Source organism: Ostrinia furnacalis, unplaced genomic scaffold (genome assembly GCF_004193835.3).
Source record: "Ostrinia furnacalis isolate ACB-3 unplaced genomic scaffold, ASM419383v2 OfSCF7067, whole genome shotgun sequence".
Classification (NCBI taxonomy): Eukaryota; Metazoa; Arthropoda; class Insecta; order Lepidoptera; family Crambidae; genus Ostrinia; species Ostrinia furnacalis.
In genome coordinates, this window is record NW_021137306.1 from 162,328 (window position 1) to 180,812 (window position 18,485).

Below are 18,485 nucleotides of genomic sequence, written 5' to 3' on the forward strand. Positions count from 1 at the left end.
TGGGTAGCTAGGGGTCATTGGACAAAATTCTACGTGCTCACAGACCAGACTATACACGTACAACAATATTCCCGTTGATGATAATGATGATGATGATGACTCTTGGCAGGCCAGTTCAGCGCGCGCGCGCTGCCGAGCGCCGGCATACTGCCGTTCGTGCAGTCATTCGTGTGCAGCGTCAACAACGAATGCGAGCCCATGGACCGCTTCCAAGAGGTGCCTACTTACGAGAATGCCAAGTGAGTTCTTTTTCATACTTCGTTCGTTTCAGCCAAATGACGTTCACTGCTGGACAAAGGCGGGAGGCCAAGGATTTCCATAACGACTGTTCCTGCGCTGCCGGCATCCAGGTTCTTTTAGCACCAGATCGTCGGTCCACCCAGGGGGGCCTGCCCACGCTCGCTACGACTTCCGGCCCGTGGTCGCAACTCGAGAAGTTTATTTACTTATTTTTATTTTATTGTTAGGAAAACAAACAGCATTTTACTATAACACACATAGAGTTACCAATTAAACTTCACATTTGCCAAGATGCTATTATGCTTGATAATAAATAATATATTTCTTGCTTCAACCACACCAACGCGTGCAGATCGCCATCGCCGGCGCGATCACGGAGCGATCAAAAGCCAATGAATGACAGTACCTCTAGTAGGAAAAACTTTCGAGTTCGTTTCGTTGCGTATTCAAAGTGTCATCGAAAAATGTTGTATGAAAAATTAAACAGCGCCCCCTATATTATAGCCGCCCTAGGGGGCGCTGTTTAATTTTTCATACAAAATTTTTCGATGACACTTTGAATACGCAACGAAACGAACTCGAAAGTTTTTCCTACTAGAGGTACAGGTCGCGTGAAACTGATTTTTGAAACTGAGGATTTACAAACCAAGAGTAAGGCACATGTTTTCTAATAAAACACTTCATTATCTCTGGAAACTAACTGCTAATTAATATTTGTTCAGATTAACGCAGCTGCAACGAAAGTTCTCTCCGCTCCTGCACAATGAAACAGTCCTGGAGGTAGCAGGCACGGTACCCGACGCGCTGCGACTGCTCGCTACCTGCGCTGACGTCCTGGACCATCCCATAATGATTGAGATCAGCAGTAAGCCCCCTTAATTCATAGTACACATAGTCATAGTAACTTCTATTGATGTAAGCCCTTGAAGACCACTCAGGGCTAAAGCTAAAAATAATCGGTAGTTACAATCATGGTAGAGCAAGTTCCATTGGAAGATGTAAAAGCCAAAGTACACGAACACGATACGTTACAGCGGCGATGCGACGCCGGAGAGGTGTCGCTGTGTCATCATCACGTAGAAATAACTGATGGGCACACGGTGGATACGGCGAAATCTTTGCGGTGCAACGCCGCAACGCATCGTATTCGTGTACTTTGGCTTTTACACCTTCCAATGGAGCTTGCTCTACCATGATTGTAACTAATGATTCATTATTTTTAGTCGCAAAAGAATTCTTAAAAAGGGTGTGACGCGCCCTTTCGCACCGAGCGCGGAGATTTTGACAACCCTACGGCTGCGCGGCCGCACGCCGCACGGACCGAGCTAATATATGAGACGGCGGCGACCGCGGGCGCCTAGCATTCGCTCGGGAGCCATTGCAACAACCAGACGTTCGCGCGCGCGTCTATTGTTCCCTCGGTTGCATTGCACAGAGTCCCTAGCGAATTGCTACCCACACTGTTCCCACTAACTTGGCTTGACTCGATACCTCGTTTACCTCCGCGGGGCCATAAAGCTTCCGTGTTGCTGTTGAAACGTTCTATCGTTGATAGCTACCTATTCTCGTCCTTACCGAGTAGTGCATGTGATACTCATCCCGAACCTGCGGTAGCAATCCTGCTGCCACCCATCCCAAACTTCATACCCCCTCGCCACGTAGGTCCGACGCCTTTCCCCTAGTGGTTTCAGCTCGCCTGACGACTTAGGCCTCATGGTTCTAGCGTATGAAATCACGTCCTACCCCCCTAGTTATAAGTATCCACTAACACTCGCTAAACCTCGCACAGGGCGCCGCCCCTCTCGCGGATACGTTAACTAGTTTCGGGACGCGAACCGGGCGCGTCGCTATTCCTCTCATTGCCATTAATTTATAATTGTAAAATACTTGCCCGTAGTAATAATAAACTTAGAGTCAGTGAAGTTAGAATAAGGAACCATTGTGGAACTAGAAATATAAAGTGTCCTTGTGTTATTGATTGTGCGTTTCCTTGGTCAATATCCCTGTAGGCATCCTGGATAGGTACACATCCCTCATCGCAGAAGGCGAACTGGGACTTAGTACTAAACAGCGGGGTGTCAGACTGAGCTAGCTAAGACGCCCCGTTGCAAGGGTTTGCATGGAGAAAGTCCTATCAATTTAAAAAAAAATCTAAAATCCCCGAAAAATACGCGGGTGAACCCGCGGGCAGATGCTAGTTACAGAACTATATCAAAGCACCATTTCATGACTAGGACGGTCTTTTAACATCCTTGGAACAACAATATTGTGTCTCTTCCTTACTTATTTATATTAGGGAATGAGGGAAACGATCAATTTTGATACACAGACAAATAAATCACAGAAAAAATAGGACAGAAATCAGCAAAGTTTTCCTTCACTCTAATTTGCTGATTCGCGAAACCAAATAGCACTTCACTTATCAAATTCGTGGAAAATCTAATTTAAAAACCTTTTCTAGAAAACGGTATCCGAGTGGAGAGCTTGTTTGCGAACCCGGCGCGCGCGCGGCGGCGCGTTGCGGCTCTTTTGGACGTGTCAGATGAGCTGGCTGCTGACGTCATGACTGCGCAGCTCAGCTTCAAGGGGGTAAGTATTTGTATAAATGGCTTCGTGGCTTCGTGCGGCTTCGAAGCTCTTGGCAGAGTGTGTGCGTGCGCGCCGCATACGTATTGGCGCGCTCACATACAAACCGCGCTCGGTGCGTTTCTATGAAGATAACCTACTCATTTGTATTTACTCTGTTCTTGGTTTTCAAGAAACACTAACAGAAAGTGATGAACTGCCCATTGTTTATAAAATAATGATTGTACGCATGAAGATCCCTGGATTTTTATATAACAAAAAAAAAATAATGAAACAAAACAATCCACTTGGCGAGCACTTTTTCAAAGAATAGTAAGCCTAACAGGTGACACCCGGATTTGAACCGGGGACCTCTCGATCTGCAGTCGAATGCTCTACCACTGACCTAATTATCCCCTTGAACGGTCTCGGCGAAATCAGTGATTCTGTGTGATTCACGTTTTTCTAAAAACTTAACATAAGACGCGCAAATATTTAAAAATAATTTCCTGGTACCTATCTTATTCGCTGAGCACTGAGAACTAAGTGCTATTTTTAAAATAAATAATAGCTTGAAGTGTGCTTATTTTAGGGCTTGGAATTTAGCGTTATTTTCTCACGTACGATATATTTCAAGTAAAATCGAGTACCTATACAACATTTTTGTTTCAGATATTCAAAGGCAATATAAACAGATGTAACGCAGACTCTATAGCGGACCTAATCAAGATGGAAGATAAGGAGAATTTACAGGTGTTTGTGAGGAAACTGTGCAGCATGACCGACAAGGACCTGCAGAGGATGGCCATGGACTTGATATTTGAAATCAACTTCGGAAAGTATCTTAGAATGGTGAGTTTGGTCTAATGTTACTCTATGGCTTTTGACCTGTTACTAAGGCCCGGTTTCCACATAAATGGTGTTACAATAACCAATCAGATTCCATTATTACCACTTCTCTTCTCCGGTCCACACAGCTTTGACCCGCGTCACGCCGCCGCCCCTGTCAAAGTGTATAGAAAAATTTGACAGCCCGACATTTCTCCGCTACGCTCCGCATTGGTGGAAATCGGGCCTAACGAAGGGTTTAGTAACTTGCTAGCGATTTTTTCTGCTATTAGCCATATGATCTCTGATTTTAATTCAAAGCTTTATTAAATGTTACGTAACGTAACGTTACGTGTAATGTAAGCTTTATTAATGTTTATCAAAGGTTAATACTGGGACGTGTAAAAGTGCTTTTTTTAAGCCTATTTACAGAAATAAATGAGTTTTTTAATGAGTTTTTTTTTAAATCTGAGATAGATGCCCAACAACTAAGCTAAAACCGAGTACAAAACTAAAATCGTTTGTTGTATTAAACATATTTCTAACTTTAACTGTGACAAACGTCAAAAATCTGTCAAACTCCATAAAAAATACACCCGTTATCGTAATAGTTACCGTTAAATTTGGGTGGTGCAACTCAGCCTAAATGTTTCAGATAGGCGACATGTACTTCAAGCTGTCGGGCGACAACCGAATCACCGCCTTGGCCGAGTTGGCCACGGCGGCGCTGCGCATGACCAAACTGGACAGCTTCCTGCCTCCAGCTGTGACTACCCTCTTTAGCGGACGGGATGTGGACTTCAGCTATTTCAATGTCACTTTGTAAGTAATAACATGGTAATAATGAGTGGAGAACAGGGGATCGGACATTGCCAATGTTCCTTAAGAGCGCTTTCACATTAGGGCGTTAGAAGCGCGACAGCAGCGCGGCAGCGTTGTTTTTATAATGTGAAGGCAAGCATCCACTGTCACATAGTATTAAAATTTTTGGCAGCGCGTCTGTTGCGCGTTTGTCGCGCTGCTAAATCGCCTAAATGTGAAAGCGGTCTAAATTTTAACTCATAAATGAAGTTTGTAAAAACTGCCTCATTTTCATCTTGTTGCTGGGCCATTCTTAAATTTGTGCCAATTTTTTTTTTTAAATTAAANTGGGGACACTGGTTCTCGTTGTAGTTACGCGCGACTTCATATCTATTCTCTTTCTATGATCTGAGATCGTGTTCGTGTACTTTGGCTTTTACACCTTCCAATGGAGCTTGCTCTACCATGATTGTAACTACTGATTATATTATTTTTTGTCGCAAAATAATTCTTAAAAAGGGTTTGCATGGAGAAAGTCCTATCAATTTAAAAAAAGCTAAAATCCTCCAAAAATACGCGGGTGAACCCGCGGGCAGATGCTAGTTAGAGATCTACGACATGGCACAATTTCCTTGACTAGGGCGATCTTTTAACATCGTTGGAACAATAATAATATGTCTCTTCCTTACTTATTTATATTAGGGTAACAATGAATTTTGATACACAGACAAATAATCACAGAAAAAATAGGACAGAAATCAGCAAATTTTTCCTTCACTCTAATTTGCTGATTCGCGAAACCAAATATTTAGCACTTCACTCTTATCAAATTCGTAGAAAATCTTATTTAAAAACCTTTTCTAGAAAACGGTCTCCGAGTGGAGAGCTTGTTTGCCAACCCAGCGCGCGTGCGGCGGCGCGTTGCGGCTCTTTTGGACGTATCAGATGAGCTGGCCGCTGACGTCATGACCGCGCAGCTTAGTTTTAAGGGGGTAAGTCTTTGTATAAATGGCTTGAAGCTCTTGGTTTGCAAGAGACACTGACAGAAAGTGATGAACTGCCCATTGTTTATCTACTATATAAAAATAAGTCGGGTTTTCCTTCCTGACGCTATAGCTCCAGAACGCACGAACCGATTTCCACGGTTTTGCATTCGTTGGAAAGGTCTCGGGCCCCGTGAGGTTTATAGCCGCGCGATAAAGCTTTTCTGTGACAGACAAAATTGAACGCGGGCGAAGCCGCGGGCCGAAAGCTAGTAAAATAATAATTTTACGCATGAAGATGAATCTTGCCGAGACATTGCCAGGGATTGAATGTCGAGTATTGAATTTTTATATAAAAACAAAATGAATGAAACAAAACAAATCCACTTAGCGAGCACTTTTTCAAAGAATAGTAAGCCTAACAGGTGACACCCGGATTTGAACCGGGGACCTCTCGATCTGCAGTCGAATGCTCTACCACTGACCTAATTATCCCCTTGAACGGTCTCGGCGAAATCAGTGATTTCTTTAGATTCTGTGTGATTCACGTTTTTCTAAAAAATTAACATAAGACGCGCAAAAATTTAAAAATAATTTCCTGGTATCTTATTCGCTAAGCACTGAGAACTAAGTGCTATTTTAAAAATAAATAATAGCTTGGAGTGTGCTTATTTAAGGGGTTGGAATTTAGCGTTATTTTCTCACGTACGATATATTTCAAGTAAAATCGAGTACCTATACAACATTTTTGTTTCAGATATTCAAAGGCAATATAAACAGATGTAACGCAGACTCCATAGGAGAGCTAATCAAGATGGAAGATAAGGAGAATTTACAGGTGTTCGTGAGGAAACTGTGCAGCATGACCGACAAGGACCTGCAGAGGATGGCCATGGACTTGATATTTGAAATCAACTTCGGAAAGTATCTTAGAATGGTGAGTTTGGTCTAATGTAACTTTATGACTTTTGACCTGTTAATAAGGCCCGGTTTCCACATATTTGGTGTTACAATAACCAATCAGATTCGATTATTACCTCCGGTCCACACAGTTTTGATCCGCGTCACGACGCCGCCCCTGTCAAAGTCTATAGAAAAATTTGACAGCCCGACATTTCTCCGCTACGTTCCGCATTGGTGGAAATCGGGCCTATCGAAGGGTTTAGTAACTTGCTAGCGATTTTTTCTGCGATTAGCCATATGATCTCTGATTTAAATTTTAAAGCTTTATTAAAATCTGAGATAGATGCCCAAAAACTAAGCTAAAACCGAGTACAAAACTAAAATCGTTTGTTGTATGAAACATATTTCTAACTTTAACTGTGACAAACGTCAAAAATCTGTCAAACTCCATAAAAAATACACCCGTTATAGTAATAGTTACCGTTAAATTTGGGTGGTGCAACTCAGCCTAAATGTTTCAGATAGGCGACATGTACTTCAAGCTATCGGGCGACAACCGAATCACCGCCTTAGCCGAGTTGGCCACGGCAGCGCTGCGCATGACCAAACTGGACAGCTTCCTGCCTCCCGCGGTGACTACCCTCTTTAGCGGACGGGAGGTGGACTTCAGCTATTTTAACGTCACTCTGTAAGTATAAGATGGTAATAACGAATGGAAGAATAAGGGATCGGACATTGCCGATATTCTTTATTTGCATAGACTATTTAAATTGTTCTTACATCTTTAAAGTAACTCAACACGTTTGTAAAGTATGTGTGAAAACCTGCCTCATTTTTATCTCTTTGCTATTCGATTTTTATTTGATTTGCAGATATCCTTCGAACAGTTAACTTTGTAAAAAGCAGGATTCTTCCTTGTGGAAATCCTCAGGGGAGGCCTACGTCTAGCTTTAGACGTCTTTTGGTTTTTAAGAATACATAAAATTAACATAATTCACTTTGTGATGTGTTTTTGAGTTTTAACATTAGGGCCTTGCCACACTGGCGGATTGCAAGTGTTTTCTGGGCGGAGACGGCGAGGCATTTTGCATGCTTTTGGCGACCGCGCCGTTCCACCAGTGTGGCAAGGCCCTTAATGTCAGTTACCATTTGTGTTTTATGCTACGTGATACTAATTTTTCATATTTTTTCAGAATATCAAAGCTAATGAAAGAACTCCAGCCTACATTCTCAGGCACCAAAGCCTTCGGCATCCTCAAAGACGCCTCTGACATGATAACCATGGCTTTGGAATACTTGGACAAGCTGGTTGTGGCAAAGTCTGCCAACCCCGTGAGAGATACTGCCGGCCTTATAATAAACCAAGTTGGCAAAACGAACGCCAGTGACTTGAGTGCCATATCAAAAGCATTTAATGAAGCAGTTGAACTGATTGAATCTAATGAAAATTCTATAAATATATTTAAGATGTAAGTATCGCAATTAAAACTTAAATTACTAACAATAATTAATAGTTCTCTTATGTCTTTTTAGTATCTAATACAGGTTTCAATTTATTTCACATAACTAATGCACCAACTGAACACTTTGATAGTTGACACCTAAAATTGCTATTACTCGTAAAACAACTGTGGGACGATTTGGTTTTGATAGCTTTGAATTAATGTAGGTATGTCAATTGGTAACACCACCTATAAAATTGACCAATGCCCGTTTTAACCATCAATCCCTAATTTGTAAGTGACCCCTTTGAAAAAAAATTCCTGTTATGTGTTACCATAGGGGTCACTTAAAAATTAGGGATTTATGGTGAAAACGGGCATAATTTCTCTATCGCAGGTTAATATGCTTCTTTATAATTTATCAAAAAAACAAGAACGTTATAATTAAGACCATAAAAATTGCCTCATTTTCAGTTTAGCCCAAGTAATGAATTTCGTAAACAAATTCTTGCCAGAGGCCACAAGGCACGAGGTGTTATTCTACGCCACGCTGCTGGCCAAACTCGTGGAGGGGGCCACACAGGTCGTCAGCGTCAACCTCAACATACAGGAGGTGGCCTATGACGTCAGCACGAGGCACCCGGAGGGGGTCCAAGTGTTGATGGCCCTCCCGCTGCCCATAGTGAGGAAAGGATTCGAGGGCCTGGCTGATGCTGAAAGAGTGCAGGTAATTGTGACGTATTTTCTAGTCAACATACAAAAGGTGGCCTATAACGTCAGCCGGAGACCTGTGGGGGTCCAAGTGTTGTTGGAACTCCCACTGCCCATAGTGAGGAAAGAATTCGAGGGATTAGCTGATGCTGAGGGGGTGCAGGTAATTAAGTATATTGTAGTCAGCATGAACCCGGGTCAGGGGGCCTATGACGTCAGCAGGAGGCACCCGGAAGGGTCCAAGTGTTGGTGGGTCTCCCACTGCCGCTCGTGAGGAAAGGATTCGAGGGCCTGGCCGATGCTGAAAGGGTGCAGGTAATTATGACGTATATTATAGTCAACATCCACCTTAGATACGCCACGCTGCTGGCTAAGCTGGTCGAGGGCGCCACACAGGTCGTCAGCGTCAACCTCAACATACAGGAGGTGGCCTATGACGTCAGCAGAAGGCACCCGAAGGGAGTGCAGATATTATTGGGCCTCCCACTTCCACTAGTGAGGAAAGGCTTCGAGGGCCTGGCTGATGCTGAAAGAGTGCAGGTAATTGTGACGTATATTGTAGTCAACATTAAGGAAGTGGCCTATGACGTCAGCCAGAGGCACCCCGAGGGGGTCCAAGTGTTGTTGGGTCTCCCACTGCAACTTGTAAGGAAAGGCTTCGAAGACTTAGTTGATGCGGAGAGAGTGCAGGTAAATATGACGTATATTATAGTCAGCATGAACGTCACACACAGGAGAGAGCCTATGACGTCAGCCGGAGGCACCCGGGGGGAGTCCCAAGTGTTGTCGAGTCTCCCGCTACCGCTCGTAAGGAAAAGATTCGAGGGCTTGGCCGATGCGGAAAAGGTGCAGGTAATTGTGACGTATATTATAGTCAGCATCCACCTAAGATACGCCACGCTGCAGGCCAAACTCGTGGAGGGAGCCACACAGGTCGTCAACGTCAACCTCAACATACAGGAGGTGGCCTATGACGTCAGCAGAAGGCACCCGAAGGGAGTGCAGATATTATTGGGCCTCCCACTTCCACTAGTGAGGAAAGGCTTCGAGGGCCTGGCTGATGCTGAAAGAGTGCAGGTAATTGTGACGTATTTTCTAGTCAACATACAAAAGGTGGCCTATAACGTCAGCCGGAGACCTGTGGGGGTCCAAGTGTTGTTGGAACTCCCACTGCCCATAGTGAGGAAAGAATTCGAGGGATTAGCTGATGCTGAGAGGGTGCAGGTAATTAAGTATATTGTAGTCAACATACAGGAGGTGGCCTATGACGTCAGCACGAGGCACCCGGAGGGGGTCCAAGTGTTGTTGGGTCTCCCACTGCAACTTGTGAGGAAAGGCTTCGAAGACCTAGTTGATGCGGAAAGAGTGCAGGTAAATATGACGTATATTATAGTCAGCATGAACGTCACACACAGGAGAGAGCCTATGACGTCAGCCGGAGGCACCCGGGGGGAGTCCAAGTGTTGTCGAGTCTCCCGCTACCGCTCGTGAGGAAAGGCTTCGAGGGCCTGGCCGATGCGGAAAGGGTGCAGGTAATTGTGACCTATATTATAGTCAACATCCACCTTAGATACGCCACGCTGCTGGCCAAGCTGGTCGAGGGCGCGTATTATTGGGCCTCCCACTGCCCATAGTGAGGAAAGGATTCGAGTTCCTGGCTGATATTGAGATGAAGGTAATTTAGACTGTACATTAGATTGCGAAATAAATACAGCGGTTAGTTAACAAAGTTACCTAAATAAGAAACCTCGACCATCAATCTTGCAAAACAGTATGCTGACTTTTTATTGAAAACCCTATGTTTATTTTAAAGTTAAATCACAAGTCTGCATCAAAAAGCTCCGCTAGTGTAGTGGTAGAAATTAATCGTTATTGAATTTATTTGTTTTTCTTTCAGCTAATGACGTCGAAGCTGAACGTCCGCGGACAAGTTTTCTGTGACGTCAACAAACTGGCGGGGTTCTTCGCTGTATCCAAAGACGAAGCGGTTACTCTGAAGAAACAGCTGTGCACAGATGCCTGGAAAAACTACATGGGAGACTTCATACAGTCCTTCGGGATATACGACGTTAAGGATATCGTGAGTTGTTATTAGTTTTTACTGAAGTAAGTATTTCCACATCGCCCGTTTGGTAGCGGCCTGCATCCAGCGCCTTCCTGCTACCTTTATGAGGCCGTCGGTTTACCTNCGTAAGAATAAGAATGGCCCTGCTACTCGCTGTTTATCAATTTCGGAATATCATTTCTCCTTGTGGAAATTCTTTAGAGAAGGCCTACGTCCAGCTTTAGACGTCTTTTGGTTGTTAAAAATTTATATTTTTTTAAACACAATTATGTTAATTTTATGGATTTTATTCTCTATTTTAAATAATTAAAACGTGATTTTTTATTCTAAATAGATTTTGTTTAAAAAAAATATACTACACGCTAATTTTTATATTTTTTCAGAATATCAAAGCTAATGGACCAACTCCAGCCTACTTTCTCAGGCACCAAAGCCTTCGCCATCCTCAAAGACGCCTCTGACATGATAACCATGGCTTTGGAATACTTGGACAAGCTGGTTGTGGCCAAGTCTGCCAACCCCGTAAGAGATACAGCCGGCCTTATAATAAACCAAGTCGGCAAAACGAACGCCAGTGACTTGAGTGCCATATCAAAAGCATTTAATGAAGCCGTTGAACTGATTGAATCTAATGAAAATTCTATAAATATATTTAAGATGTAAGTATCGCAACGAACATTTAAATTACTAGCAATATAGTTCTCTAAGGCTGGGTTGCACGTGCAAACGCATTCCATACAATAAGCATTGGTTATCGTCATACGGTCAAAGTTAGGTAGTACAACTCAGCCTAAAATATAAATAATTATGTAATACAAGTTTCAATTCATTTCATATTACTAATGCACCAACTGAACACTTGGATAGTTGACACCTAAAATTGCTATTACTCGTAAAATAACTGTGGGACAATTTGGTTTTGATAGCTTTGAAATTATGAATGTCAATTTTATAGATGGTGTGGTTACACCACCTATAAAATTGACTAATGCCCGTTTTAACCATCAATCCCTAATTTGTAAGTGACCCCTTTGAAAACAAATTTCCTGTTATGTGTTACCATAGGGGTCACTTAAAAATTAGGGATTGATGGTGAAAACGGGCATAATTTCTCTTCGTTTTAGCCAAATGATGTCCACTGCTGGACAAAGGCCTCCTCCAAGGTTTTCCACAATGCACGGTCCTGCGCTGCCCGCATCCAGGCTCTTCCCGCGACCTTTACCAGATCGTCGGTCCACCTAGTAGGAGGCCTGCCCACGCTACGTCATCCAGCCCGTGGTCGCTACTCGAGAACTTTTCTGCCCCATAATTTCCCCATTCATAATTTTTCTATCGCAGACTAATATTCGTTATAATATATCAAAATAACAAGAACGTTATAATTAAGACCATAAAAATTGCCTCATTTTCAGTTTAGCCCAAGTAATGAATTTCGTAAACAAATTCTTGCCAGAGGCCACAAGGCACGAGGTGTTATTCTACGCCACGCTGCTGGCCAAACTCGTGGAGGGGGCCACACAGGTCGTCAGTGTCAACCTCAACATACAGGAGGTGGCCTATGACGTCAGCACGAGGCACCCGGAAGGCGTGCGGATATTATTGGGCCTCCCGCTGCCCGTAGTGAGGAAAGGCTTCGAGGGCCTAGCTGATGCGGAGAGAGTGCAGGTAAATATGACGTATATTATAGTCAGCATGAACGTCACACACAGGAGAGAGCCTATGACGTCAGCCGGAGGCACCCGGGGGGAGTCCAAGTGTTGTCGAGTCTCCCGCTACCGCTCGTAAGGAAAAGATTCGAGGGCCTGGCCGATGCGGAAAAGGTGCAGGTAATTGTGACGTATATTATAGTCAGCATCCACCTAAGATACGCCACGCTGCTGGCCAAACTCGTGGAGGGGGCCACACAGGTCGTCAGCGTCAACCTCAACATACAGGAGGTGGCCTATGACGTCAGCACGAGGCACCCGGAGGGGGTCCAAGTGTTGATGGCCCTCCCGCTGCCCATAGTGAGGAAAGGATTCGAGGGCCTGGCTGATGCGGAAAGAGTGCAGGTAGTTATGACGTATATTATAGTCAGCATGAACGTCACATGCAGGAGAGGTCCTATGACGTCAGCCGGAGGCACTCTGAGGGGGTCCAACTGTTATTGGCTCTCTCTCTCTGCCCGTATTGAGGAAAGGATTCGAGAGGCTGGCTGACGCTGAGAGGGTATATTTTACTGTACAACATTCGATTGCGAAGTAAATACAGCGGTTAGTTAGCTGGTTTCTAAAGATCCAACCCAAAGTTACCGGAAATAAGAAACCTCGACCATCAATCTTGCATAAAAGTATGCTGATATCTTATAGAAAACCCTTTATTTTAAAGTTAAATCACAAGTCTGTGTCAAAAAACTCCGCTAGTGTAGTAGTAGAAATTAATCGTTATTGAATATAATTGTTTTATTCTCTTTCAGCTAATGACGTCAAAGCTGAACGTCCGTGGACAAGTTTTCTGTGACGTCAACAAACTGGCGGGGTTCTTCGCTGTATCCAAAGACGAAGCGGCCGCGCTGAAGAAACAGCTGTGCACAGATGCCTGGAAAAACTACATGGGAGACTTCATACAGTCCTTCGGGATATACGATGTTAAAGATATCGTGAGTGTTGCTTGTATTATTATTAATCTTTACTTAAGGATTTCCACATCGCCCGGTTTATAGAGGCCTGCATCCAACGCCTTCCTGCTACCTTTATGAGGCCGTCGGTTTACCTTGTGGGTGGACATCCCACGCTGCGTTTTCCTTTGTGGGCGTCCTATGGCTAAAATGATAATGATGATGAAATGAAGGATTTGGTCGACACTCCCAATGCTGGCCAGATGGGTTCGGAAGGCCTGAGGTCCGCATATGTGCCTCTTAAACGCTTTTTATTACATCCATGAGAAGAGAGTGGATGATCCTATTTTATTCTGCTGTGACCATATTATGTTACGGCATTTTAACCAATTTCAAAAAAGCAGCAGGTTCTCAATATGGTCGGTTACAATCTTCAAAAGTCATGGTAGAAATTCAACACGTTATACATTAATAAATATAAATTATACCACATAGCAAACGCTTTGCCAGTCCCAAATGTGTGTTTATAGGAAGTCATCATCATTATCAAATAATGAAATGTTATGCACTCATGTGGCAGGCAATCATTAGGCACTAAAGACAACCTTCACCGCGTGTTATTTGCAGTTTGCAGAATCATTTATATGAATTTGCACTCTATTCATATGTTATTTATTTACACGCGGCCAAAAATACTTCAATGTGTCGATCACGTTTTTTGCACTGCTCGATGCAAAACAAGTTTTTGTAGCATGTTAAGTATGTGTTGCAACTGCATAATTTGAACCTTAGTTACCTATGTGAAGTACCTATTATTTACTTGTTTTCATTGTAAATTAAAATCCCACCAAAAACATTCTGTAAAAAACTAGCCAAGTCTCGATGGAGCTGACTGTTTATCTCTAAAAAGTAATGAAATCTAGACAAAGTCGTGCCAAGTCTATGGTTCCTTACTGCGATTTCTTTATTATAGTATATTGTTAATGTTGTGTGACTTGGCCGTTGAAGGGTACAAAACCAGATGCACCATGACACCATTTACACCAATCTGTCGCCAGAACCGCTACCAATTGACGATGGAAAATAAATTGCACTTGGAAAACGTTGATTCAATAATCAGTCAATTGTAGACTTAATAAAGCTGCGTATTTCAATAATACTTATGTATGATTATCTTAATAAACATTGTTCAACGGCCAAGTCACACAACATTAACAATATACTATAATAAAGAAATCGCAGTAAGGAACCATAGACTTGGCACGACTTTGTCTAGATTTCATTACTTTTTAGAGATAAACAGTCAGCTCCATCGAGACTTGGCTAGTTTTTTACAGAATGTTTTTGGTGGGATTTCACTTCTTTTTGTAGAAAGTGGCATAATTATTTTTACGTCGTCTTCTTTTCTTTTAATATTATCGACATTTTTTTTACGATATTAAACACAAATAAACTCAACGATCTTTAAAATGGACAACGAATCAGAAATTGTTTTAATAACTTAACTTTAGCGAACCTCACGATATAAAAGTCGTGGGGTACTTGTTAAAGAAAGACGTGTTTACATCGCACTCCGTGAATACTGAACTTAAATATGGGTTAAAATGACTGTTTCCTGTGAAATTAACGTTAAAAGTGTTCCCTATAAAATTACCTATCGAATGGTGTATAAATCATAGCCGAACTTTCGTCATAAGTGGTGCAAAATAAGCAAAAACTGTGTTGACATTTCGTTGTGAAATAGTGATTCGCTCGGGCGTGTTGTGCGGCGGACCGGCTGAGTCATTCTACGTACCCGACGACTCTCACGCAAGTGTGAGGCATCGCTATTAAAGTTTCGTACGCTTACGTAACAGCTCCGTGGCCCAGCGGCTCAGAGCGGTCAGCCGCGTACTGCGATCGACATTTGGCCGTGACTTCAAATCCAGCGACCATCAGAATTTTTGTTTTCTGGTCTTGGAATTTTCGAGTGCATCAATAATAAAATCATACAAAATGAACTGCTTGGCGTGCAAAAGCAAAGTCAGACCCGAGGAAATGTTAAGATGTGGGCCATGCTGTGGAGTTTATCACTACAAATGCCTAAACATACCTACAACCGTCTACACAAATAAGATAAAGGAGTTGAAAAAATCTTGGTTGTGTCCGAACTGTAGCGGTGCATCCCGGCGCGTCAAAACGGATGATACTCCAGTAAAGCAAAATGAACAACTTATCATGGATTACACAAACATGTCCTGCGACGACTTGACTGTTTCTCCTGACGAACTGAGTAAGCAGAAATCTTCTAGATACAGCAAGACTGATCACGCCTCGCCGGCTGGACAGTCAATAACTTATGAAATGTTCAGTCAACTACTTGATTCTAAATTGACAGAAATGAAGTCTACAATAACAACTGAACTAAAAAATATGATAAGAATGGAAATAAATTCTACACTCGAGAAAATAAAGACAGAGTTCACGGAAACCACAGATTTTTTGGACAATAAACAAAACAAAATGAACAAGGAATTAGATGCTGCTAATCTAGCCATAAACTCGCTCGAGGCAGACAAAATTAAACTACAGACAGAGTTAACTGACTTAAAACAGAGAGTTAACACATTGGAGAAAGCGTCCCGCTGCTGCAATTTGGAAATTCAATGTGTGCCCGAAAAACGCAATGAAAACCTACTGCTGATACTTCATAAGATCTGCGATACACTAAAAGTATCCAACGCTGAAACACAAATACGAACTATCCGAAGAGTTGCAAAGCTAAATCCTGAATCGAAACGACCACGCAACATCCTGGTTACGTTGATGTCCGAGCGCCAGCGTGATGTTCTTATTTCGGCCTTCAAGAATTATAATAGAGAAAACCGTGGCAACCCTTTAAATTCCACACACATTGGTATCGTCGGGGACAGACAGAACATCTATCTAGCGGAACATTTATCTAAAGAATGCAAAGAACTACATGCCTGGACAAGAAAAGTAGCCAAAGAGCACTCATACAAATACGTATGGGTAAAATACAACCGGGTATACTGCAGAAAAGACGACAACTCTCAAGCAATACTAATCAAAGATCGCAACTGCTTAGATAATTTGAAGTGATTTATTTATTTGTTTTTCTCTTTTAACGCATAATGATTGTATTCAACCCGATCTCACATTTTTATAATGCATGTGTTCTATCAAAATGTAAATAGAATCCTATCTAAAACTAACGAATTCTTTTTGAGCTGTCTGAATGTGAATTATGATATTATTTGTTTAACTGAGACAAACCTTAACCACTCAGTATTTAACAATGAACTATTTGACAATAGATACAATGTCTTCAGACGAGACCGCGAAGATAGTAGTATCAATAAACTGAGTGGGGGGGGTGTGCTCGTGGCTGTTAAGAATGAGTATAGCGTCGTTAGGCAGACGTCATGGGAAAGCGAGGTAGAGGACATCTGGATAAGTATTCTGCCTACTAGTAAATCACGTCCAACCCTTAATGTGTGCATCTGCTACCTGCCTCCAGACATACCCTACACATCTCTAGTCTCATTTTATAATAACACACAAAAGAACATTTTGAATGGGAACGACAATGACGTCTATGTCATAGTTGGTGATTTCAACACTCCCAGCGTAGCATGGTCGCGATCAGGCTCAACTAATCAAAATTTCGCGCTACCCCCTGCGGTAGACCCAAAATCATCCTTGCTCCTTGACACCTTGTCACTCTGTGACCTGTGGCAGCATAATTTCATACCTAATGAAAATAATCGACTCTTAGATCTCATCCTAACATCGTCATGCCTCACCGTGAGTGTCACAACGGCTGACCCACTTTCCAAGATTGACAGGCATCACCCGGCACTTTGTTTCGAGGTACTGAGCCTTAGTGAAGGATACGAGATTAAACGTAACTGCAAAACTAAACGACTACAGTTCAATAAATGTGATTACAATAGCATAAAAAAAGAACTACGCAATATAGATTGGCCGACAGTACTATCAGACGCTGATATTAACATAGCCACTACTAATTTTTACTCTGAACTGAATCAAATTATTGAAAAATACACCCCCACTGCTAGCAATAGGCATAAACATTTTCCACTTTGGTTTACACCATCTTTGATCAAATGTTTGCATGAAAAAAACAAAGTACATAGGAAGTTTAAAACATTTAAAAACCCTCGCGATTATGATGAGTTCAGGTTACTCCGTTCTCGATGCAAGGTTCTAATGAGGAATTGTTATAATTCATACATATCGCTCACAGAAGAAGGCCTCAAGTCAGACATAAAACACTTTTGGAGATACATTAATTCTAAGAAGGGCAACGGCTCTGGTATACCACAGAAAATGACACTAGGAAACAAGAGTGCCTCGAACGCCAGGGGTATATGTGAACTATTCTCAGAATTTTTCAGCTCGGTATTTGAGAAACAAGACGCACCTGAATGTGACGTAACGAGTACAATACGCCCCAAAACGAATAGCTCACTATCAACGATAACCTTAAGACGTCATGAAATACTAGGTAAGCTCAAACACCTGGATCCAAATAAGGGCGCTGGTCCAGACGGTATCCCACCAAGGTTCCTCAGAGAATGTGCTGACGAGCTAAGCCTCCCACTTCTGCTTCTATACAACAAATCCTTAGTAACTGGTTTCCCAGAATACTGGAAATCAGCGCATGTGGTACCAATACACAAATCAGGAGACAAAGACAATATAGAAAATTATAGACCCATTAGTATTTTGTCTGCCATGGCAAAGCTTTTCGAATCAGTTGTCTTTGATCATATTTATAATCAAGTAAAACCTTATATCTCTGATTCACAACACGGCTTCATTCAGCAACGGTCAACAGTTAGTAATTTACTTGAATATTCCACTTTTATATCTGGCGTTCTGGACCGTGGAGGTCAGGTGGATGCAGTTTACACGGACTTCAAAAAAGCATTCGACAAGGTTAATCACATAATATTGGTGACGAAGTTGTCGGCGTATGGCTTCCATGGAGANATCGTACTCCATCCCGCATATTTCATTATTTACCGCGTTATGAACAGTCACTGCGTACTGTCATAATTAATTCTACGCTCATTTCAAATAGATACCCAGCAGTGGTACGGCCCGCTCATTTTGCCAAACTCAACGCTCGCTTGGTCTCTAAGTACCTACCTCCGCGCCCAGCTGCACGCTGCAGTTTCGTGGCTCATTCCGCTCCTCATTTACTTTAACCGCGTCCTTATATACATTTATTTAAAATGCCAAAGGCTAAAGAAGATGCCTCAGTCAGTGAGACTGCCAGAGATTCTCTAGCTATGGACATTCAATTGGCATTATCATGTCGC

The 18,485-nt window shown here is 42.5% G+C and overlaps 1 protein-coding gene across 1 annotated transcript in view; it reads left to right on the top strand.

Annotated features, from left to right (window-relative positions):
• Positions 1–18,485, top strand: part of LOC114363337 (uncharacterized) — an 85,968-nt gene that overhangs the window by 31,745 nt on the left and 35,738 nt on the right. The window contains exons 4-11 of the mRNA XM_028319025.1: positions 110–239; positions 963–1,105; positions 2,702–2,829; positions 6,175–6,354; positions 6,842–7,008; positions 7,514–7,789; positions 8,237–8,489; positions 10,371–10,553. Of these exons, the coding sequence (XP_028174826.1) occupies positions 110–239; positions 963–1,105; positions 2,702–2,829; positions 6,175–6,354; positions 6,842–7,008; positions 7,514–7,789; positions 8,237–8,489; positions 10,371–10,553 (1,460 nt within the window). The remainder of the gene's footprint in view (positions 1–109; positions 240–962; positions 1,106–2,701; positions 2,830–6,174; positions 6,355–6,841; positions 7,009–7,513; positions 7,790–8,236; positions 8,490–10,370; positions 10,554–18,485) is intronic.